Genomic DNA, 24,965 nt, shown 5'->3' on the forward strand with positions numbered 1-24,965 from the left:
AGGCAGTGGCAGAGTTGGGAACTGAACCACATTCCCCAGAGGTCCAGCCCAGTGTCTTAACCACAAACTCGTCCCACCCTGCCCCCCACAAGGCTCCCCAACCCCCCCACAAGCAGATGGGGCAGCTGCACTATGCACTTGGCCCCTGCCTCAGTAACTCTCTGTGCTGAGTGGATTTGACAATGCTCAGGCTGCAGGATCAGACTTGCCAGCGTCCCAGCTCCTCTCTTCATTAAGGTTGATCTTTAATTCCCAGCTCCTCATCAATCGCTCCCAACACACTGCCTTCCCTCTGTCCCTCCGCTTCTATTACGCAGACAGGAGTGTATGAGAAAGGCACTTCAAAGACATCATTATTCTGCATTAAACCATCTTTGCCATTTATTAGCCTTTCAATTCATCACATATTCTGGCTCTGGCTACATTCCTCCTCACTGTGCGCCCAGCCCATTTGGTTCCGGGCGTGCACATCGGTCCTGCTGTCTCTGCACCAACCCCGCTCGACCGCCCTGACAACGTGGGACGTCACTCGCTCCAGGCCCAGCGCTCCCTCTGTCCCACACAGCCCTGCAGACTCCCTGTGATTTATTAGCAGTGGAAACTCTGAATCAGAGAACTCCAGAAAAGTGCCAAAGTTCAAGGCACGAATCCCACAGCCTCCCCCTCTCCCTCCACTGCTGCGTGAAGCTGCTTCCTTGCTGATCTCACACATGCGATTCAGAGGCCAGTTTCGCAGGTCTGGGTCCTAGCAGGCGGAGAGCTGCGGGAGCAATGTGTGGTCACACAGAGCAGGAGTGAAACCCCAGGTCCGGGTCCTAGCAGGCGGAGAGCTGCGGGAGCAATGTGTGGTCACACAGAGCAGGAGTGAAACCCCAGGTCCGGGTCCTAGCAGGCGGAGAGCTGCGGGAGCAATGTGTGGTCACACAGAGCAGGAGTGAAACCCCAGGTCCGGGTCCTAGCAGGCGGAGAGCTGCGGGAGCAATGTGTGGTCACACAGAGCAGGAGTGAAACCCCTGGTCCGGGTCCTAGCAGGCGGAGAGCTGCGGGAGCAATGTGTGGTCACACAAAGCAGGAGTGAAACCCGTGCCCAGGAAAGAGCTGCAGGATCCCGGCTCCCTAGCAATGGTGCAGACACTGGTACTGAGTGGGGACCCAGATCTTCCTCAGGGAGCCCGGCTGTCTGCACTCGCACCGCTGGTAGAATACGTGGGACCTTATCATGGAATTCCTCATGTGGAGAAACCTGCCCGGGAGGCAGGACATTCAGTGAGGTTCCCCTCAAGCAGCATCCCCAGGCCCCTCTCTTGAGGGTGTGGGGTTTGCCCCATTGCCCCAGAACCCACAGCTCTCGGGGGATCTGCTAGAGGCCAGGGCCAAGGCCCTGTGGACCTGCGGGTGTGGGTAGTGGTTTCCACAGCACAGAGCGGCTCTAGGCCAGGAGCTATTACAGCCCTAGGCCAGGGGATGAGGGCTACAATCCCCCAGAGGCAACAGAGCTCCCCTTCCACACAGGCAGGGAGAGAACCCCTCCTCAGCTTGTCCTCAGAGCACGGCCTTGCGCTCTGGCCCCGGCATTTCTGGGAACGGCGGCAGGACACCAAGGAGCGGGTGGCAGGGGAGAGTCTGATTAATTTCCTCCCCGGCCCAATTCGCTCCAGTACCCAGCCATTTCAGAAAACCCCAGGTCACTTGATTATTCTTTGTTAACGAAACATCCTACAGCGGCACTGTCCCAGTGTAGCAACAAGAGAGCCCCATGCCTGGGGAGCACAAACACCAAGTCATGATTTCCATGGCACCACCAAACCTGCAGCCAGCACCCAAACTACCCCCATGCCCTTGTGGGATTGGAATGGCAACTTTCCACAGTCCAGCAGCAAGTGCCCCAGGGACAAGCCTGTGCTGCAGCATTTACCCTGCGCGAACGTTGCCTGAAATGCCCCCTCTGGACGCCAGAAACCGCCGGTCCGGGGTTGTATCAGCCTGGGCAGCTTTCCCCCTTTGCGCACAAGTCACTAATCCAACCCCTCCTGCCCCCCAGCCATCACTCACCAGGATGGGAAAGCCCATCAGGAAATCATAAATGAACACGATCCCGGTGACCAGGTAGGTGATTTGCAGAGAGGTCTTGATGGACTCAGAGCCGTCGATGGATGAGCGCCGTTTGCCCTGCGCGTCCTCCACCACGATGGCAGGTACGTTGAACTTGTTCCTGTCGATGCTGTGCCCCATTTGGACGGAGAAGGTCTGGAAGAGGGCGATGCTGGTACAGACGACGCCCATCGCCACACTGCCACTGATGAGGAGCAGGAAACAGACGCCGAAGCCCAGGCCGATCTCGGTGACGATGAAGCGGCAGTCCCTGGCGTAGAAGCGCTCGGTGGTGTCATGCCATCCGACTGCTGGCAAGGTGGAAAGGATGAAGGACACCATCCAAATGCCCATCACAGTGTGAACAGCTTGTTTCTTGGTATTGCTCAACCTGCAGTGGTGGGGGGAGACAAGACAGCATTCCTTGGGTACAGATGAGACCCGCAGGGCAGCGCTGGCTGGAGAAGACCCAGAGGTATCGACTGCCCCCAAATGCCATGTCACCACCAGGGCAAAGGCTCTCGGGATACAAAGCTCAAAAGGAAAACGGCCTCGTGAGCCACCATGGTGCTCAGCCCAGCAGGCAGCAGAGCCGGGACCGGGTGGGAGGCTGACCCTGACCCCCTGCTGAGGAGGAAGAGGGCGTGAATTATTTGTGCTTGTGTCAAACTGGCTGGAGGAGGAATTGAGCTGGACACACTATGCAGAGACCCTGGCCAGCTGTTCAGAGCTCGGGGCCCTTCCCAATCGATCTCCAACCTTGCGTCACAAGCGCTTGTCAGGTTTCTAACTGGTACATAACCCGCCCATGCGGAATTCACCTCCCCCGCGGCACTGCCCACCAGGGCCTGTGGTGACTGCCCCTCTCCAGCCGCCAGCCAAGCCACGCTCCTGCTTTCAGCCCCTGCAGAGCGTGGCAGCACGCAAGGGGCGAGCGCTCTCCCAGCTGGCTACAAACACAGGGCCCAGTCCTGCGAGGTGCTGAGCGACTTCAACTCCCACCGGCTCCGCACACCTCCCAGGGCCGGGCCCGCACTTCACCGACACACGAGCCCGCAAGAGCCCGAGACCCTGCTGCCCTGACCCGCAGCACCAGGCTCCGGATGGGGAGGCTGCGCTGCCTCTCCGGCCTGGCGGTGCCGTTCGGACGTTCGCCGCCCTGGGGTTTCTCTGTGCGGGGCTGGATCCGTACCCTGTCCTGCCGCCCCGAGTGCTGCGGCCAGGGGATGGTTTCTGGCAGCCTGGTTCAGCTCCATGGTGCTGTTCAAGATTATTTCCGGTCACTGGAAAAAATACAATTGCTCCAGGGAGGGTGTCACCGCCCAGCCCGACTCCCGCCCCATGTCCAGGCTGCTGCTTTCGGTAAAGCTGTTCACGGAGCCAGAGAACCGGGTCCTTCGGCAAGTGGAGGAGCTGACTGGGCGGCTGCTACGCTTGGCTCCCCCAGGCTGCTGAACAGAAAAGGCTCCGTCCACACAGCGCTGGCAGGGGTGAGGCCTAGCTCAGGCAGGCCCGGCAGCTCGGCTTGAACCAGCGTGTTAAGAAGAGCATGTGGCTGTGGTGGCGGCAGGGGCTAACTGCCCGGGCACGACCCTGCCTGGCCCCTGTGCGGACGCAGCCAGCCAGCCCTAGCCATGAGGCCACACTCCTATTTTTAGGCACCCGCTTGAGCCAGACTGGTGTGCGTATGTCCACCCAAGCGGGGAGTGAGGCCTCCCAGCTGCTGTGTAGACCCAGCCCAGGAGAGCAGCATTATTCATATTTCATCGTTTCACACTGTGGCGATTCTGTCCAGTCGTAAAAACACCCAAAGCAGCGTTTTCCCTACTTTAAACAGACGCGTGCTCGTACGGGATCAGCTCTTTGGTTGCTGCTTAGAACTTCAAATGACATGTCGGAAATACCTTCGTCTCAGCAGCGGACTCTCACTGGAGCCATCAGCTGATTTCATACAGGCTGCCAAAAGCCAACAGACGATAGAGGCTGCTGATCTTGGCGGATCTATTCAATCTGGAGAACTAGGGGTAAAATCCAGCCAGGGTCTCACCTAGCTGAGTGCTGCTGGGAAGCATTGTAGTTTCAGGCTCAGGCTGGCATGACTGACAGGGCTCCAAACTGAGAAACATTTCTATAGAGCTTCTCCAGGATTGAAGCTCTGCCTATAAACTCCAAGGGAAGAGTCAGTTTTGTTTTGCTTTATGCTCTTTTGAAGGCGCTCATCAGATATTTTGTCATCTATTTATAAGTAACTACTCCTGCAGCCTCTGAATAAAACAAAAAAGGGCTAAGGCGAGAGAGCGAATGGAAAGCAGTTGGTTAAAGGGAGATAAAAGGAATATTCGGAGAACGGTTCCAAGGGCATGTACAAGAAATGAGAATGAGACAGACACTAAGTTGTTTTTTATGTAAACATCTCTCCAGTTAGAAGAAAAGGATTCTGGGGGATGGCTGCAGCAGATTTCACGCGCTGGGAATCGCATGGCTCCTCTTGGCCAGGTAGTTTTCACAATTCCCCGAAAGCCCCAGGGAGCACACACAGTGCGACCAGCTTCCCAGTGGGGTAGTTGGAATCCACCCTAGCAGGAAAAAATTCTACAGTACAAGGAGATATTAGAGGAAATGTATTTAAATTGCAGAGGAAGTGATAAAAGAGGATTAGACCCAAAAATATCAGAGAAAGCAGGAACTTGTACTGAGTGTTTATGATTTTGCTGCATTACAGAAGCTGAAAGAATAAACTCCTAAGGATAATTCTTTGATCAACTGCCTTAATATTCTTTCTCCAAAATATCAGGCCTAACACTGCTCTGCCTCTGTGTGCAGAATTCAGATGGGACATTTGCTGTTTTAAGGGGGAGCTGAAAAGCGTTTTTTATCATCCTAATTCCGGCTCTGTAGAGAGGGAAATACAGAACTCTGGACTCTCATCTCAGCAGGGAAGTGCAGAAGGAGCCAGCTTTCCAGTCCATCATGTTCGCAGAACATGGCAATGGATTAGCTCATTCTAAAAGCTGAGATTTTAACTGAAACCATGTTTGTGCTGCTCACAGCTGGGCGTCAGGTTCAGTCCATTTCTAAATACAAGGGGTTCCCCATTTCTAGACTTACTTCATGCCACCTTGGAATGCATGTCATTGCATGGGATGGATTTTTATCATGTTTTAAAAATCAAAATTTGACTGAGGCAGAAAAGGAAACCCATGGTTTTGCAGGGAGAGAGAAATTTACCTGTAATTGACTGGCCAGCGGACCATCCACATCCGATGGTAGGACAGGGAGGTGACTGAGAAGCAGGTGACCAAGGTTAAGGTATAGAAGGTGGAGACAAAGGCCTTGCAGAGGCCTTCGCTCCATTCATAGTCTGAGCGCCGCCGCCGGAGCTCGATCGCAGCGTACATAGTGATGGGGACGGCTATGTTAAGGATGTGAGTCCCCGCCAGCGTGCAGATAAGGAACTCCAGGGGCTTCCATTTCTTCTGCTTGGCACTTACACTCAGAATCCCCCAGGCGTTGGCTAGAACGGAGACCCCCGAGCAGACCAGCCAAGCTACCGCATTGTTGTGTAGTCTCTGATCATCATTCATGGTGGAGGGTGGAGGCACCATCAGATGAGGCAAGTTGTGGATGACGTCCAAGGAAGAAGGAGGGAAGTAAATACATCCTACAGCAGAGTGCAATCCATCCAGGGCACCTTTGGGAGGGATCAGGCGTTGCAGGGGAGCACCCGACACCAGACGACTCCGGAACCTGAGGGAATACAGAGGGTCTGGCAGGTTAAAAGCCTCTCTCATGTTTTGCCCATCGTGCCACTGCTGTGTGCGCAATGGACACGCAGCTGAACGCTGCCGTCCCCAGTACGGGTCCCTCCAGGACAACGGGGAGGCAAACGGGCTGGACAGGGCAAGCTGGCACTGCGGCTCCCCATGTGGCTAACGCAGAGGGTGTCAATCCAGCATCCTCCCCCAGTACTAAAGTCGCCCAACCCAAACACCCTTTCATGGCCAGTCACAAGATGTGGGGAGCTTGGGTAAAGCCCAGGAATATATATTAGACTGCAGGCTACCATGGAAGGCCACTGGACCCACAGCCGGTCTAGCCAGCACACTGGGGGTGCCGCTCCCGACAGTCGGCTTTGTTTGCACACCACCCGCCGCTGGAAGTGCAGCTAAGCACAAGCAGGCTCCAAACGCAGCCTGCTTCGCGCAGACCCAGAACTGTCCCATGAGGTGTGTGGCTGGGCTCGCTACCCTGTGTTTAAACAGGTGTGAACGCAAACGCTTGGGGGAAGGGGTGGAGTGGGGGAGGGGCCTGGAGCAGTGCCAGGGGTCGAGCCCCCCCGGCTCTTTTGAAAGTCAGCACCTGGGCCGGGACTGCGCCCCCATGTTCAGGGCCTGAGGAGCCCGCACTTGGTGCGGCTAGATGGTGGAATCTAAGGTTAGAGCTCAGCCACTCAGGGGTTTATGCCCAGGTTTCTCACAGTCTGCCCTGAGGCTGGTACTCGGGCTCTTGCCGAGCCATTGGGTGCGTCACATGCACAGTGCCCCTGGCAGGACCCCCTGCACCCCGAAGTGCCATGGCACAGAACAGCAGCTCTGCCCAGGGACCACCCAAGATGCGGGCATGGCAGAAGCACGGGAGTTCTTATTCTGCCACCAGTTCCGAGGCAGAACCTGAGAGTCAGAGACTCTCCTGGGCCAGGTTCCTGCTGGGCAGCTGCTGGCAGCATAGCAGGGCAGGGCCTGGGAGGGTTTGTAAAATCACTGCCCTTACCAGAGAACGAAGTGAGGGGCCTAGGAACTCTGGCTCTGGAGCTCAGCTGACTTTCAGCAGACCCACGCACACCGGCGCACCGCTGTCGGGGGCTCGTGAGCCCAGAGTCAGACACAGACAATGGCAGCTTAGCTACAAGGAGCTTTGCTTGTGGTTCCGTGTCTGCACCTCTAGGAAAGAAGGGAATTTTATGGAAGGGGAAGAGCGTGTGTGTGCATCGCTCTTTGGGCTGCAGCGGCCGCAGCCCTGCCAGTGGAAGAAGGAAATTGTTACATATTCTGTCACAAGTTGAGTTTTGTTTTGTGTCTTAATGTTTCCTTACCAAGGCGAGTTTGGGGAAAATCAGGAAAATTTGGGGAAAATCAGGAAAATGTACAATTTCTACGGCTGTCCCTCTAAAAGCAGCAACTTGATATTTGGTTAATTAAAAAAAACCCCTCTCTCTATCATGCACTTGAAGTTAGTTTTGTGTCTTGTTCTCTTCAGACTCTGCTTAATGAATCGTACTCGACTTTAACTATTGGCCATTAGCTGTCACGCTGTGATTCACTGTTTAATCTGGAAAGCATTTTGCTGCAGTTACAGAGACTTAAAAACAAGACACATTTTTCATTAAAACACTCACAGCCCCCGAGACGCCAGTGCCTGAAAGCCGAGATCATCAGCACCGCCATGTGCTGCTTCCTCTGCAAGGCAGACAGGACCACACCCCAGCATTCGCCAGGCCATGGAAGTAATCACCTCCCCCCTTCCCCCCCCCGCTACACTCCAGGAGCCTGGGCGCTCCAGCTCGCGCAGCCTCCCAGACATTTCTCAACACCACCGGTCCCCACCCCTGTCGTTTGAACTGAAATCAGCCAGCGTGCGATTCTTCCCCCGGCCAGGAGCTCAGCAACGGCTTTGGCAGAAGAGAAATTTGCAAAGAAGGAAAACTTGCTTAAAGTGCCCAGTCCCACCTCCGTGACTTACTGCTCAGAGGGCCAGGAGCCAGGACCCTCCATTCATGCTCTTCGCATCGTCCCCCATCTATCTGCCGTGTTCAGGCCGCCCACGGCCCCTAGCTGAGGCACAGACACAGGTGAGCAAACGGGATGACAGGACATAGCGCAGCACAGAAAAGGAGCAAGACCAACAGCGAGAGAGTGGGGGATGGAATGACAGGAGGATCCCCGTCCTGAGCAGAATGGGGGAAAGGACGTGAGGCCTGACTGGGGCACGAGCATCCTTCTCGGGGGGCTGGATTGTCAGCTAGGGCAGCATCCTCCTCATCCAAAGCCGTGTGCTGGAGGAATGGCAGTGTCCGGGCACCCCGGTGATGGGCACACCACCAGAACTGGGCGCAACGGCGGAACGCGGGGGTTAAGGCGAAGTCCCCGGACACGGTAGCTCATCTCGGGTCATTCTTGCCGCCCATAGAGAACAGGCCGCGTTTCTTAACCAACGGGCTCATCACCCTCTCAGTTCAGATCAGGTTCACGCCCAAGAGAAGAGCCGCTCCCGAAGACTAGCTTGGGTGTCACATTTCTGGAAATCGTCGGTGCTTCTTAAAGAGAAAGGGCCGATCTGGTTTTTTAAGTGATCACAGAGGGGAGACGAATTGCAGGAGCAGCTGCAGCAGCCAGGTATTTGCAGTGTGCAGATCAGGCATCTCCCCTTCACACCGCTGTTGACATGGATGGTCTGGGGCAGCAGCTAGCCCGGACCCTGGGGAAGGAACAAGCCCAAAAGGCTGCTGGCAGAGCAAGGCTGAGGGGTGGGGGGTAGGAGGGCAGCCCGGAGCGTGTCTGTGCGCGCTGCAGGGCATGAGGGGCAGGGTACTCACGGCCTGGCGCCGTATCACAGGGCGGAGCAGAGAGGGACACATGCCACGTGCTGTGACCTGTGTGCTTGGGGGCCCTGCCTCCTGGCGGGGACGCAACCAGCCCCAGGATGCCGCTGTGCAGCTTGGCTGCCTCCCTGTTCTGAGAGGGCAGAGCCCACCGCGATTGTGCCAACACGACAGCAGCTGCCGGAAGCTGGGCCTGGGCGACGGGAGGGAGCACTGATCATTGCCCCATTGGGTTCATTCCCGCTGAAGCACCTGGCGCCGGCCGTTGCCCAAGAGGGGACTGGGCTAGATGGCCCATTGGTTGGACACGGTATGGCCATTCTTATCCAAGGCTCTAACGAGGCTGTATTACCAATAACGCCCACCCGGGGGTCTGCCCTCTCAGCTCCCCCCAACACCTCCCAGGAGGCGCGCCTGCCACATTGCCCTTGCTCGCTGCCCCCCGCCCGGAGACCCTCTATTAGCATCTCCCTGTCACAGTCTTTGCGGGTGCTGAGAAGCCCAGCGATGGCTGAAGCTGTGGCTGGAGCCCTGGATGACACACGTCCCAGCTCAGGGGCAGCAGGATGGTACGTGGGGATGAAGGCGACCAAGTCACCTGCTCGCCTGACACAGGGCAGCGCCCACGAGCCTGGCCCAGGGACTCCCGGTCTTTGTTCTCACCCTTCCTTGTGCACCCAGGGCAGGACTAAGCACCCCATGAGAAGGAACCACCCCACAGGAGACACAGGGGCAGCAACACAGGAACCTCCAGAGCATGGAGTCTTGGCAATAACACCCCACTGAGATGCACGGTGCAGCTCCCAGAGCTGTTGTGTCAGGCTGCCCACAGACTCAGGCAGGCAGCACCGCACCAGTTACCCTGGGTTTCTATTTCCAAGTTTCCCTTCACAGCCACAAAAGCTAAAACTTTCATTTAAAAGAAAAGGCAAGCGGGTAGTCTGAACTCATCAGGTGACTCCAGGAGCTGGGGCCTTCAGCACAGAGATCTACAGTGTGCCTATCTTAATCTGGCCTGGCCTGAATCAGGTGCTGTTGAGCTGGCAAGGAGGGTGTGGTGGTACAGGGGGCCTGGACTCGGGGACCTGCTTCTCTCCCAGGTTTGCCAGCCCCCTTCAGGATGAGACTCACCTGTTTTACAGGCTTCCATGTGGGCTGGGACTGACGGGTTGAGGCTAGGAGAGTGTTTTAATGGGGACTTCTGGGGTTGGGGAGGTTTTGCCTTTCCAGGAGGTCTGGGTCTCATCTGCAGCTCCTATTTTCAATGGCTGTAACGTGCAAAGTGTTTGATGGGTACCCTGGGAAATCTAAATTTATGAACACACACTAAAAATAGAAACCCAAGTCAGGGCTGCTTGGGGGCAACCTCAGCCTGAGACGGGAAGTGGGGGGTAACACAGGGATTATTTTACAGACCCCTGGTGAAATCCAGCTGCATTTGCTAAAAATACACTTGGAATATTGAAAACATGTGGCTATTTCTGCAGAAGATACACTAGCTCCCTCTCTTTTTTGACTGCCATGGCAACCCAACCATCCTCAAGGGTATAAATATACATTCAGCCAAATGCCTCTTTTCAGGCACAACCGGCACAAGTCCGAACCCTCAAATATGCATCATCTCAGACAAACCCTCCTGGGACACTCATTCTTTTGCACAAGACAAACATTAATTTTGACCCCTTACAGAGAGGGGAAATCATTGCCCTTTAAAAGGATGCAAGGCAAGGTGCTATAATTAGACTCCTTGTGAATAAACCCAAGCCAGGAACCTGAATCCATCCAGAACACTAACCCCCTTAGCATTTCACTTTCACATTCCTTATGCAGGACACCTTGATTTCAGGCCTCCTGGACTTCTTTGGCAGCCTATCACCTATTTTGGCAGCACACAACAGTGTAAGCAGATGGATTCCCTTGCACAGTCGCAAATCTATACAAAGGAAGCAGTGAAACATGCTTTCCAAAGCATGGAAACCTCACCACTTGCATGATTTCAACCCGGCTGGGCAGAGCACTGAAGAACGCATTGAAGGGAAAGATTCAACCCATGCAGAAGGAGGAACTAGAAAGGACCCTAGACATCTTTCCTACCTCTAGCGTGGGGTTATTAGGCAAGTGGAAAGTGAGGTGTTTTCATTTGTGCACTACAATTTCATCAATACTCCCCTTCACCGAGAAATACTATGAACAATTCTGTACTTGTACCCAGAATACAGGATATCCGGCGTTTCTGGATTTTACCAATAAAAGCTGGTAAGACGACGTCAAAGATTATGCCAGGAGAGAAAGGAGGGTTGTGATTACGATGCTGAGTGGGGCTCAGGAGATCTATGCTCAACTCCTGCCACTGTCACAGTTTCCAAGTGACTTTGGGACAGTCACAGGCTCCCCGTGTCTCAGGTCGGAAGATCAGGGACCGCGATGCTCTCTGACGCCTACCCCTTTTGTGTCTTATGTATTTAAGCTGTAAAATCTTTGGGGCAGGAGCTGTTTTGCTATGCACAGTTGGTACAGTACTAAGCCTCGATATTGCAGGGCCTCCGAGCACTCCTGGAACATTGCTATAAATCATTTCCCAGTTTGTGTTTAAATGAGCTCGGAGAATAACCAATTTTAGCTATTTAACATTCCTTTTTTGTTTTTCAGCTTTCCCATTGGATTATGTCCCCAAATGTGCTGTTGAAAGGTTAAATATATTCAGTGACAGAGAGAACAGGAAGATGAAGTTTGCAACTTTTTGCTTTCTGTAGGTTAAGCAAGGGACCCTTTTCTGAGCTGAAAAATGTAACAGGGAGTGAAATTTAGACTAAGATACCTTCAGTGCTTTCCCCCCTCCAAACTGAATTGAAATAGAGCTTGTAGGGAACTCAAAGTCTGCATAAAATAAACGCTGGATTTCAGAAAAGAAAAGAAAAAAATATCAATTAAAATCCAACCCTATTTAATTCCATTTCCACGGCTTGCTTTTCTGGTTGGACAGACTAGGTCATCCAGGAATCCTAGGATCAGAGCCCTAGGCCCTTCATAAGGAAATACTACAGCTAATATAGACATTTATGGTGCCCCCCATCCCCTTCTGCCGGTCCCTGACTGCCAGGATGCTCACAAAAGCTAGAAATGGAAGACAGTCAGTGGATCGTGCAGTCCAGGTTGGTCAATCACCCCCCCATGTGAGAGAGGTGTACTCGTGTGTGTGTGTGTCACTTTCCCCCGTGTCGGTGGGGATAGGGTGTGTGTGTCATCTCTTCCCGTGGGGGTGGGGTGGGGGGTGTCACCCCTCCCTGTGTGAGCCCTAAAGCCTAAAAGATAAGAAGGCAAATAAAAAGTACCCAACTCCGCAGTATTTCTTTTTAACAGGGGCTCAGTCAGCTTGATGCTAATTTGAATGTTTGTACTTCATGGTTCTGACTGATTGCCGTTGAACTTGCTTGAATACGAGTAATTTTACCAGTTGTCCCATATTCAGCATAGAGAAATATAGTCACCTTATGCAAATGAAGAAGGTTGAAAAAAAAAGGTTGAAAAAGGTAGGACTGCTTTGTGTCCTACAAGATAGCCGATCCCATGTTCTCTCCCCAGCGGTTTCAACCAGTTTGGCTGAGATCGCTTCTCAGAAGCTCGAGCCCCCTGGCAGCTTATCCTCACGGACTGAAGGAATAGCTAGGGTCATCTGTACCCAAGCTGCAGTTTCAAAAGTTCATTTCCTGACCCCGAAATAGGATAACTCCTGCTGGTGTTGCTTTCTAGGGTGAGAGAGTTTAAGGCCAGAAGGCACCATCTAGATCACGTAGTCTGACTTCCTGTGTATCCCAGGACACCAGCCCTACCCTGCACCCGCCCACTAAACTCAACATGGAAACGGGACCAAAGCGTTACAGCCCCCAGGAGACTCGACTGATACGTGTAAGGATACGATTTACCTCCATGACTCCTTCGGCGTCAGCCCGTGTGACAGGGGCAGGAAACAGGCTTGAGCGACAGCTCGGGATTTGCTTCCTGAGGCACTGACGAGGCATCTGCCTTTTATTTAGGGGCCCAAAGCTGGAGCTTCTGAGCAAGGGAGGGCAGAGGGCCCCATCAGTCCCCCCATGATGCTCCAGGACAAGCCTGTGACAGAGGCTAGGACCAGAGAAGCTGCGGGTGCGGTTTGGGCCTTCTGAACGGACTCGTTATCCCAGAAGAGATGGAGTTTTGATTTAGCTTTGAGAGACTGGTGAGGGAAACTGAGGCAGGGCCTGCAGTACTGTGGCAACAAGGCAAGGCCCTCTCACTCTTACCATGTGCCGGTATAAGCAGGTCAGCCGCTGGCCAGCGACCTGCACTTCGGTCACATGCTACACACAAGAGCAACAGGGCCACTCTTCCTGCTTGATTGCGCCCCACGAGGGCTGCATCCGGAGCCGCTCTGTCTAAGGAAGCAGGGACTCGGATGAAATGGGACACGATGCTGCCGCTCAAGAAAGGCACCTCCTCAGCACGTGGCTGGAGCACCGCAGAGAGGAACGTTCCATTGCCATGCGGCAAGGCCAAAACGTTGCAGGCCACCCAAACAGCACGGCAGCACAACAAGCCTTTGGAAGCAGAGAGCTTGGACCGGGGCCATTTATCATGACAACTAATCATGTGCAGCTTCACAGCCCAGAAACTCAGATGCTGGGAGTGAGCAGCGTTCTCCCTGGGTTTGTCTTTTCCAGTTTGCTTTTATTGCTATCAGGTTTTATTTAGTATGCAGCGATGGCAAAAAGTAACCACCGAGACTGCACTCTGGCAAGTGCCTTTCTGTATGAAAGCAGCGCAGAAATGCACCGTGATGGGTATGGCTTCGCCACACACTTCGATCCCGCCGGACAAGATGGGTTTTCCCCACTTTAGGGCGTGGAGCAGCCAGCAAGGCTGGGGTTTGGGTCAGATAGGAACTGACGGGGGAAGTTAAGGGACAGAGCTGTTCCTAACGCAACCCCCCTTCACATTAGTGTAGCCGGGCGTGCGTCACCCTCCTGAGCAGAGATGAGTGGTGCATTCAGTCCTGTGGTTTGATTTCCCACCCTTCTGCCCAACCACACTCCATCCCCCCCCCGAGGCACAGCTTCTCACAGAGGGGGGTGTGTGTAATGAGCTTCAGGGGCCAGTCATGGGTCCAGTTCTCCTCAACCTTTTCATTAATGACTTGGATAGTGGGTGGAAAGTGAGCTTGACACCGAGCAAGCTTGGAGGGGCTGCAAGCACTTTGGAGAGCAGGGTTAGAATTCTAGACAAGCTTGACCAATTGGAGAATTGGTCTGAATTCAGCAAGATGAAATTCAGTAAAGGCAAGGAAAAATCATGCACACAAGTACGGAACGGGGAATAACTGGCGAGGTAATAGTACAGTACAACTGAAAACCATCTGGATCACAAACTGAATGAGAGTCAACAATGTGATGCATCTGCAAAAAAGGCTGGCGTCATTCGGGGGTGTGCTAACAGGAGTGTTGTGTGCGAGCCACGGGAGGCGAGTGTCTCGGTGAGGCCCCAGCTGGAGTGCTGTGTACTTTAGAAAGGTTGTGGACAAACTGGACAGAGACCAGAGGAGAGCAACCAAAATGATAAAAGGTTTAGAAAACCTGACCTTTGAGGAAAGGTTTAAAAAACAGGGCATGTTTAGTCCTGAGAAAAGAGCCCGAGGGGGAATCTGATATGTAAAGGGCTGTTATAAAGAGGACGGTGATCAATTGTTCACCATGTCCACGGAAGCAATGGGCTTAATCTGCAGCAAAAGAGATTTAGGGTCAATAGTAGGGCAGTGACGCTCTGGACCAGGCTCCCAAGGAAGGTTGTAATATCCCTGTCACTAGAGGTTTTTAAGACCAGGTTGGACAAACACCTGTCAGGGACGGTCTAGGGTTACCTGGTCTTGCCTCAGCATGGGGGTTCGACTTGGTGACCTCTCGAGGGCCCTTCCAGCCCTGCCTTTCTATGATTTCAGCGGAGCTGGGAGTCACAGCACAGCAGCCTTGTGCCAGAGGGAGTCATTTCCTGGCTTCTCTTTGAAGCCATTCTTGAAGACACAAGGGTCGTAGCTGCTGCACTCAGCAGGCCAGTCCTAATGCTGCATACATGCTGTAACCTATTTTCCCTCAAAGAGAACCCCTGCCTGTCTCACAGTCTCTCTGCCAGTCACAGCACAATGCTCCCCAGAAACCTCACATCTTGGTACAGATTCATCTCCGGGAGCCACAAGGAGCAGAGAAGCTCAGTGCAGTCAGCCCTAAAAGAGGACACACACCTAACTATCTGTGGATAATTACCCTCCGAGAGCAAGCTGGTCTAAATGGTGACAGGCTAATCGCTCACTCCTGCTCCCAGGCAATGCCTAGCCACCAGGGAAGGGTTTCCCACCTCCAAAATGAACTGCTCACAATTGCTCAAGTGCAACCATTCGTTTGCAGTTTCCTTTGGAGCACAATGTAGTGGCAGGCCAGGGGCAATCTGAGCTTTAGGTCAGGCCCCACGAATCTGTGACAACTCCTGTGTTACTAATCCATAGGATGAAAGCCAATAGGATTCCTTTTGATTGCCACAGGATGAATGAAACTGAGAGTCAGAATCTCAGCCAACCTGCAGGGAGCTATTCTTGGTTTTCCATCTGAAAAATGCTGTATTTTCTTCCTTAAAAGAGAACGATGGAAAGATAAACAAACTCTTCAGACTGCTGGGCTGTTTGCAGTAGAACACCAGTCCCCACACTCCCAAAATTGTGCAGCCAGCGGTAAATTACACTGTGCATTAAACAACACAAAGGTGAGTGGAGGGGCTAAGCCAGAGCTGCAGAGCAGAGGAATTCAGAGTTCAGCGCCCATCCTGTTCCATGTAGGCAGTGGGCCATAGCCCTGTGCTATGGAGAGAGCTCTTGCAATGTCTAGCGCACTAAGACAGACAGAAGGCAGGATTTCAGCCAGAATCTTGAAGTTCCCGTTTTCGGTGGCATTGGGACTTTGTGCAGCATTTGGCGGTTTAATTGTCCTTTGGGGTGTTTTGGCACTTGAGAAAGGCAGATGGGGAAGAGGACAGATGACACAAAAATAATTAAGTGTCCACCAACAGTGGATCTTCCAGACCAATTACAGCCCCTTACAAATACGGGTTCCCAAGCTGATTGCCCAGATCCTTGGCCTTCAGAGGGGTTCAGGTGTCACCATCACAATGGTAATGATAAAACGCCTTCCAAAGTCTGAGCCCCACTAGGGAGCTGTGATGGGCCACTGTCACTGACAGCTGGGGGTATGTCCCCTCTATGTGGATAGAGACGTATCCATGTGAGTCCCATTAACATTAATGGGAATCCCATAGCTAATCCCCACACTTGGCTGAAGACTCATTCTTCCCGCTCTTGCTTCCTGCCACCAGTAACAAGAGCGCAGGTAAATGCCCAGCTAGGACTTCTCACCTTATTCTGTTTTATAATTGCCATTTAGCTATAAGAAAAGGCAGCCGTGCCACACGGTGCAGTCCTGGGAATGAGTGATACTTGAGTGTATGAAAGATTCATTATTCACTAAAGATCTGTAATAATCCTCTAGACATCAGCTGAATTACACGTATTTAATCACCCACGAGAGCTGTTTGGGTTCCAGAACGGCTCACCCACGTACACAGTGGAAGGACAGGCTGGGGTGTAATTTGCATCAGCTCACGTCTGCAAACACATTTTAAACATGATCAAGCAAAGGGCCTTCTGCTGGGTTTGCATTTCATTCTTTCATGCAATCTCAGTTTTCCACCTATCAATCAAGCCAAGCATTCTACACATACAAGCACCCTACTTACTGGTCCATGCATTACTGATACAGGCTGCACCCCAAACCAAGACACCACCCCTCTTGTATGCTCTTCCTAAGGGCCACTCGTACCACTGGCCAACGCCCTTTTGCACGAGGAAACAAGTCTCCAACCCATGACTCCTCTTAGCAACATCTCCCAACATCATCTCTGCTTCCTGCAAGCACTAAATTAGGGGGAAACCAAGCAGATAATGAGAAAGGAAAGTTAAAATAAATAGGGATTTAAGAAAATAACTCACTGAAAAAATAACACAAAGGAGAAAGTTATTCATTTCCTATCTGCATGTCCAAGCCATGAATGTATAGGACAGCGGTCAGCAACCTTTCAGAAGTGGTGTGCCGAGTGTTCGTTTATTCACTCTATTTGAAGGTTTCACGTGCCGGTAATACATGTTAACCTTTTTAGAAGGTCTCTCTCTCTAAGTCTATATTATATAACTAAACTATTGTTATATGTAAAGTAAACAAGGTTTTTAAAATGTTTAAGAAGCTTCACTTAAAATTAAATTAAAATGCGGATCTTCTCAGATTAGTGCAGTGGTTCTTAACCGGGGGTGCATGCACCCTTCGGGGGCGTGAGACATGCAAGATTTTTGTAGAAGGTAAATCATCAGACACACAAATTAAGCACAGGCACATAAGTACAACTACTTTGTTTCATCAAACCTGTGTGTTTATTAACATTATACATTTTTTAACGATTACTGTAATATACAAAGTTTTTAAGTTTTCAAGTTTTTAAGCCAATTGTAGTGTAATTTTTGATAAGGGCTGTAGTGTGTTGGGCCCAGGCCAGGAGCAGAGCCCAGGGCTGGCTGCTGGTACCCCAATCCGGCAGGAGGGCTGAGCAGGGCCAGAGGCCTGGACCCCGGCTGGAATCCCAGACCAGCAGCGAGGTGAGCGGAGCTGGTGGCTGGTATCCCAGGCTGGCAGCAGGCTGAGTGGAGCAGATGGCTGGGACCCCGGCTGGCAGGGGGCCAGCAGCTGGAACTCCAGACCGTCAGCGGGCTGAGCAGGGTCGCCGGACAGAACCCCAGACTGGTGGCGGGCTGAGCCGGGGTCCCGGCCGTCGGCCCCGCTCAACCTGCTGCCGGCCTGGGGTTCTGTTCACCCAGGCAGGCAGCGGGCTGAGCGGGGCCGGTGGCCGGGACCCCGGCTTGCAGCAGCATGCCAGTAAAAATCAGCTCGCATGCCGCAGGTTGCCGACCCCTGGTACAGAACAACCAAAAGCACAGAAACTAGTGGTCAGAGAGGGTGGATTCACACAGGGCTGATTGTGGGATCTGTAGGAGAGGTACAGGATTCTTCATGGCAGTTTCCAGAGAAATCTGATTCTCTGCAAAGCCTGCAGAGCGAGTCCTGCTATACCTTGGCATTCTCCACCCTCCTTGGCCAGCGGCACAGAATGGGATACAGTCTAGCCTGGCACGTCTAAGTTCCTGGCTCCAAGGCAGTAGGTTGGTTCAAAAGCTGTTATCAGACAACTAATCTGGGGTCTGCCCAGGCAAGATTTCCCCATGATTTCAGAAGGCTGGAGGTGAAACCAAGAACAGCTTCAACAGAAGGCCAGAACTTTGGGAGTTATACTCTCTCTGCACACACACACCGGAAAGGGCCTTCCTTGGACTGAGTTAAAGATGGGACAAGTCGTTCAGGGAAGGCAGAGTGGGAGTGGGGGCAGGGCTGTTCCTCGTTAGGATTTGAGAGGGTGGCAGGAGAACACAACCCGTGGCAGCCCAGGTGAAAGATGCCAATTTTGTTCCTAATGTCCCTTTAGTGCTAAATTAACACTTTGCCCCCAGTGATTGCCTGGCTCACAGAAAGGGCCAGTTTCATGCTTATGAGAGAAACACACATTTTTGGGTCTCTTTGCTCTCTGTTAGGAAACTCCACTTATCACGCATTCATAACTTCATCTTTCCAAGGCGGGCAACTACGGAGCCAATTGGACTATGCACATCCTGTTAAAAAGGGACTCTCCTCGTCCCCAGAAGGTTGCTATGAGGTTCTGAACCTCTCAGCAAAGCGAAGTGCTTGTAACTCTCCCTGCGCAGCACTGACAAACCCTCTCAAACCGCAGCTGTTTGGAAGCTAGTGGGGCAAGGCTCTTCAGTGCTGTCCTCAGCTGATGGAGGAATGCGGCTCCTCTCACACGGCCGGCAGCACATGTGTGAACCGTGAGACATTTGGCTCTGTGAAAAATCACATTACTGGGAATCATTTTTCAGAAAGAAAAATGGAGGAAAATCAATAGTGGCTTTTCCACCTTCTGCAGCAGCTATGAGAAGCGACACAAGAACCTGTTGTATTCTCCTAGCTCGGTAACAGACTCCAACATCCACCGGCCCGCTCTGGAAGCTGGGTAGGACTTGGAAACCTGAACTGCGGCAGAGCAGGGGGAAGGAGGGGAGGTGCTTACTCCTGCTCTCCACTCTCCGGAGCCATGTCTTTAGTTATATTTCTGTGGCACCCACAGGCCCCAAACGAGCGTGGCGTCCCACGGTGCAAATGAGTAAAGCAAAGACGGGCACTGTCTGGAGAGCTCAAAGGCAAGAGTTAGGGCAAGATGCCACCGGTGGTCAGACAGACAAACATGGGAGGGGCAGCTTCAAGGGAGCCACTCCAGATTTACACCAGTGGAGTAACGGAAGAATCTGGCCCCAAGACCCCAACAATAAACTTAAAAGCATTTTTGTTGCCAAACCTGAGAGCCGGGCCAGGTGCCTCTTGGCATATGGAGCAGCATCTCCATCGCTCCCCTTTTCTCCTCATCGGCTCTGAGGGCAGCCACTCCGGCAATGCTCCCCAAGGCTGGCCGGACGGGTGAGCTGCTGCACCCATTAGGTGCTAGGAAGTACTAAAAGGACAGCAGTCACTGCCGGCCACAGGAAGCCCACGGGCCGTAGCTCTGCCAAGTTTGCCACCTTCAGCTGCTTCGAGCCAGAGATCCAGAATCTCCCGCTGAGCATCACTTCCCCCGACTGCACGGCCAGCAGGGCACTTTGGAGAGGGCAGCAGGAGAAATCCCAGAACAGGGGTCTGACAATTATTTGACTAGGGCAGCAAGACAAAGCCAGCCATCCAGACCAAAGGGGGCGAGAAGAGACAAGACCAAGCAGATCTTCTAGTAAATGTTGCCTCCCTTTCCAATACCCTGAAGCCAGAAAACCACGGCCACTGGCATGCCGCATTCAAAAAAACCAAAATGCTTTTGCCCTCTGGCTGCTCTCGTTATGGACACGTGACAGAGCTGTAGTTACTCTGTGGTGCGTGGCCATTGCGTTACCTGGGCTAGATTAGTATTGAGCGGATACAGCTGCTGGTTTTACAGATCTCATGAAATATTAAACATAAATGATGCCAATCTTATCCTCGCTGAAAACACACCCCCAAGAGGCTAACGAAGCCCGCGACCGTCGTTATGCCGTCACTGCCCCGGCGCTTTAACTCAAGAAGCGAGGAAGAGAAACGACAGGCACAAAAGCTCTCCTCCAAATGAGCGTAACGTCCTTTGCAAAAATGCAACGCCATGGAAGACCTGAGTTCAGGCCCCTGGACTTGAGGGCCAGCAGGGGCGGCTGCCAAGCCCTGAGGAAGGGAGAGAGTCCGATCATTTTAGGCTGAGCTCTGGCTGAAATTCATGTAACACTCATGGAAATCATCTTCAGGTCTCCTCAGCAAAGGTCCTTGCAATGAGGTGCCTTTAGTGAGGTGAGGAAATGGGGCAGGATCCTCGAGGGTGTCACTGAATAGTAGGGAAAGACACTATTGCAGTTCATCAAAATGACCATCCAGTGTCCTGGGCTGGTGGCGTCTTCCTCTCGCCGCATCCGGTCTGAAAGAGACGGTCAAGAAATACCTTCTCGTGACTTGGGCATATCTACGGTAGCCCTTTAGGATGCTTTGATTCTGCAGCCAGGAGTAATGAAACAGCTGAATGAGACTGCTCTCCTCTGTAAAGTGCTTTGAGATGTACTGATGAAAGGCTCTCGGTAAGAGCCGGGTATTATTGTTATAATAAAGCAGCTTATTCCCATCTTAATATATGCTGCAAACTGCCATATACACAAATGTGTTTCATGTGTGCCTAGAGAATAGAGGATAACCCCAAGGTTGTAACAGATTCCTCATGGTCATTTACTTGAAACTACTTCCAGTCCAGACAAAATAGCGGCTAAATAGTGCTGGGGTAGACAGATATTAAGTTAGATCTAACTAAATTCACTAGGTGCAACCTCTTCTTTCTGTGGTTCACATGGGTATGAATAAAGATACACAGTGTGTGGAAGCTGCCAAGAATACAGACTTGCTGTTTGTTTGTTTGTTTTTGGAGGGGAAGGCCCAGAAAAAGAGTAGAAAGAAATATTTTAAAATGACAGGCTTTTAAGAAACAAATGTTACTTATTTCAGACAGAGAGGCGGAGAGGAGGCCTTCTTTCCTGCATGTGGCTACTAACCAAAACTGCCAAAGCTCTGATGTATTTTAATGCAATGCCCATTGCAGCAGCATCAGGGCACTGGAACAATTCAAAGTCATCATAGCCTCTCAACCAGAGGCAACCAGTTCACGTCACTACAGAGCCAAATCCTGCATCTCTGCAGTGTTCATGCTCCCACTGCCGGGAAACGGATCTGAAGGTTTTCACCCCCATGTCTGCTCTGAAATGTAATTAACAGACTAGCTAAGCCAAAAAAAGGTGAATCCAAGTGATTTTAGAGTATAGATCATGAAGAGCTTTTACCAAAGCCCATTTTCACTTGCAGCAGATTATGGCATGCTCAGAAGGGTCCCTATTTTCAGCTCCAGACAGGGGAGGGAAACTCTATTCTCAACAGCACCGTTGTAACCAGCACAGCAGGGAGCCTCATCTCATCCTCACCTGTCCACATGTGTGAGGTGTCACCTATGCTGCAAGAGGAATTCAATTTGCACACTAGATAAGCGGAGAGTCATTGCTGGCTAAGGAGCACACTAGGTGTAGGAAAGTCTGGTCAGAACCAAAGTTTAGGCTGACATTCATTTTTCAAGCCGGGTGGACTAAACTGCAATCTACACTGCAGAGGTGCTGTGAGAACGCTGACTACAGCAAGAACAGCTGCCGGCTCGTATCTGATTACTGGAGCATTTAACGATGGAGTTTACGGCAGGATGTTCCATTTGGGCACACACAGCACTACGATTATCTGTGGCATCTATTCTTGTAATCGGTACCACCTGCCTCGTGGGCTGTGTTTACTGGTGGCAGACTCTGCGTCTCTGGGGTCGGTGAAAAGGCTGCCACACACCTCTGAGTCCTTGTTTCTACCCTGGAATCCTTGCTGAAGCCCGGACAACGCCTCTGGGCAAGGCCAACACCAGACAAGCATGGTGGAAGTTTTTGTGATTCTAGCGGGCCAATTCCTGGAATCACAGGAGTTACAGATGGAAATGACCTGTTAGATCTTCCAGTCCCTCTCTGCAGACACAGGACTCTTCTAGGGTTCCCTCTAGTTTTAAGCTCACCAAGTGGCAGTACCCTCTACCCCTTCCACTGCACAGATAAGGGCACCACCCGCCCCCTTGCACAGGGCTTTGAGATCTGCGGGGGGAAACAGAGTTGTCGTCTATTCAAGGCCGGAAGGGACTAGAATCATCCAGTCTGATCCCCTGTAGAACATAGGCAGGGGTTTCACTCCGGGACCTGGTGTCGAGCCCAATAGCTGAGCATGCGATACAAGTATTATTCGTATGTTGTTCCGCAGCCCGAGAGAGCTCACTGCTATTAATATTCGTAAACACCCTCCTTCCTCCCGCATCACACCAACAATTCCTACACCTCCTCGGCGAACTATCACACCTCGCCTGGACTTATCCAAGCTGTACATCCGTAGTTGTATTTACTCTACACTCCTCAGCCCAGCCCCTCGCCTGAGTGTCTCCCACCAGTTTGCCAATATTTCCCAGAAACACAATGCCCAGAACGACCTCTCGGCTAGGTGTGATTGCACCAGAGCAGCCACTGGCTCCTTCCTCCGTGCCTTGCTGTCTCTTCACGTGCAGCCCCAAAGTAACCTGGCCCGCTTGGCAGCCACACCACAGCACAAACTCCTGTCTCCCTGGTTGCCTTCCATCACCCCAAGGGTTTGCTCAGCATTTCTGCTTTCCAGCACAAACATTCAAATTACACCCCACTGCATTCCTCTCTCCTCCCCATGTTTAGCTCACTTCATTGGATATGGTTTTAATCTTTCCATGCCCCATTTTTTATTTCTCTGTCCTCAAGGATATTCTCAAATGCTCCCAATTAATATAATTGGTACCTTTCATTAAGCTGCTGTTCACTCTCTTCTAGATCATTCATGAAAATGTTAAACAAGAACACACCTAGCACTGATTTCTATAGCACCAGATTGCTCCCCCCAATTCAATACATGGTCAGTTAGCATTGCTCTTTGTTGGTGGCCTTTTAGCCTGTTTTCACTGCACTGGAGTGTGTTTTGTGACGAGCAGAGCAATGGCTGCATTATAAAACAAACAGAACCACATTTAAATGCCTAATTTGTTTACCCCCCACACACACACACCTCCCAAATAATAAACCTTTACATTTTACAGTTATTAAGGGAAATCTGAGTTGCTGTTATTTAGCTCCAATGTGTTAAGCCCTTGAGGGAGGAGTAATGAGAGGAAATCAGGAATGGGAAGTTTTAAGACAAAAATGAGATTTTTTTGGCTGTAGAAGAATCACCCATGGAAATGACAGAAACCCCATTACCTGAATCCTTTAATGCTAGATCAGACAAATAACGAGACTGTGTAAAAGAGGGGACTACAGTGCCATGGGAAGACAGTCTGAAAAGGCCTTTTTAGCATCTAACTTCTCCAATTCCAAACCATGTCTCTGTGGTTATGAATAATTCAACTCTGCCGTCCCAGTGGCTCAAGATGCAATAATTTGGGTGTCAAAATCAAGTGCTGGTTGATGTGCTGCAGGGACCTGCAGAAATTAGAGCCTCTCCTTGTTCTGTATAAGAAACCTCACTAATATTGCCAAACACCAGGCAGTTTGGTTGTGAATACAGAGGACTTCATGGAAGACATTTCAGACCAACTAATTTAGTTTGAGCGGGGGAGATGTGGGAGCTGGATGGGAAGTGTCCCTTTTTCATTTTGAAGGCTGTTGGTATTTCTAAGGCCTGCTGGTCTCACCGACAGGTCTGGAGTATTAGGCTATTTTGCAGCCTCAGCGGAAAATGAGCCCATTTTCTGGCAATGGGACTAGAGGAGCAGAGAAGGTAGAGATGGACAAGACCTGTTAGAGCATCCACTCCCGCCCCCTGCAATTGCAGGACAGGATCCCGCATCAAAAGCCGTTCACCACTGAGAGTGTCAGGGACGCCGCCGACCTGCCAGGCTCGGTGACAGGTGCGTGTGATGCGCCCTGCCTGGGCACGCAGACCCTCCGCCCACTTGGTCCCTTGGTCCCTGCCAGCAAACAAAGGCTGGGAACACACACGGCTCCTGGTCTCCTCTCGGAGGCAGATACGGTCCCTGCCGCAGGGGAGGAAGCCAGGGCCCCTCACCTGCCCAACTGCAGCAGGGACAGAGAAGTACAGACCCTTTCCAAACATTTTTTTTTAAAAAATCTCTCTCGAAAGTAGCTGAAACCCCGTTTAGGAAGCGAAATCCAGCCGGTTACTGGATGTTCTACAGCCAGGGGATTGACCTGCACGCAGGGATCCGGCCCCTGATTTACAGGGGAAGGGAAACCGTCCGCCAAAGCCCAGACAAACCCCGGGGCTCCCGGGCAGGGAAGGCAGGCCGGGGCAGGGCTCGGTTTCCAGGCTGGGGGGTTCCCAGGCGGCAGTCGGGCAGGGTCGATGGCTGGGGAGGGCAGAGGGTCCGGGCGAGGGGAAGTCTCCGGGGTAGCCCTGGGGGCCCCCCCGGGTAAGGCGGGCGCCCGGAGGGGCAGGGCTCGGTGCACGCCCCCCAGCACCGCGGAGAGGGGCGCACAGCCCAGCCCCGTGCTGCGGGGGACCCCGCGGGGGGCTCGGTGGGGCGCAGCCCCCCGGCGGGGGCCCCACCGCTCCGGCTCTTACCTGGCGGGGCTGGAGCAGCGCGCAGCCCGCTGTCCCGGCGGCCGGGCTCCGGCTCCGGCTCCGGCTCGGGGCGGGCAGGGCGCATGCCTGGCCGCGCTCCCGGCTCCGAGCCCCCTCCCGCGCCGGGGCGGGGCGGGATTCCCCGGGCGGGTCCCTGCGGGCGGAGCGTGTCCCCCGCCGGGCGCCGCAGAGAGCGGGGAGCTCGGCCAGGGGCGCCTGGCCGGGACCACAGGGGAGCCGGGAGCCCTGGACCGGACTGGAACCGCGGGGTGATGGAACCGCCCCAGCCAGGGGGTGCGCAGCCCCCCAGCGCCCCTCGTCCCAGCCCCTGGGTGTGTCCGGCGGGGGACGGCCGGGGGGGGGCAGCGCCCCTC

General features: G+C 52.8%; 1 protein-coding gene across 2 annotated transcripts in view; it reads right to left on the reverse strand.

Annotated features, from left to right (window-relative positions):
* GPR153 (G protein-coupled receptor 153) overlaps window positions 1–24,668 on the reverse strand; it is a 44,555-nt gene extending 19,887 nt beyond the window's left edge. Inside the window, exons 1-3 of one of the 2 annotated variants that reach the window (XM_048824997.2) lie at window positions 24,592–24,668; window positions 5,320–5,838; window positions 2,053–2,482 (exon numbers count right to left, since the gene is read on the reverse strand). In XM_048824997.2, coding sequence (XP_048680954.1) covers window positions 2,053–2,482; window positions 5,320–5,696 — 807 coding nt within the window. In that variant the 5' untranslated portion in view covers window positions 5,697–5,838; window positions 24,592–24,668. Of the gene's footprint in view, window positions 1–2,052; window positions 2,483–5,319; window positions 5,839–7,830; window positions 8,062–24,591 lie in introns of those variants that run through there. The other variant, XM_075120981.1, reaches the window with a different exon arrangement.
* Window positions 24,669–24,965: the final 297 nt, after the last annotated feature.

The sequence above is a fragment of the Caretta caretta genome, chromosome 18 (assembly GCF_965140235.1).
Source record: "Caretta caretta isolate rCarCar2 chromosome 18, rCarCar1.hap1, whole genome shotgun sequence".
Classification (NCBI taxonomy): Eukaryota; Metazoa; Chordata; order Testudines; family Cheloniidae; genus Caretta; species Caretta caretta.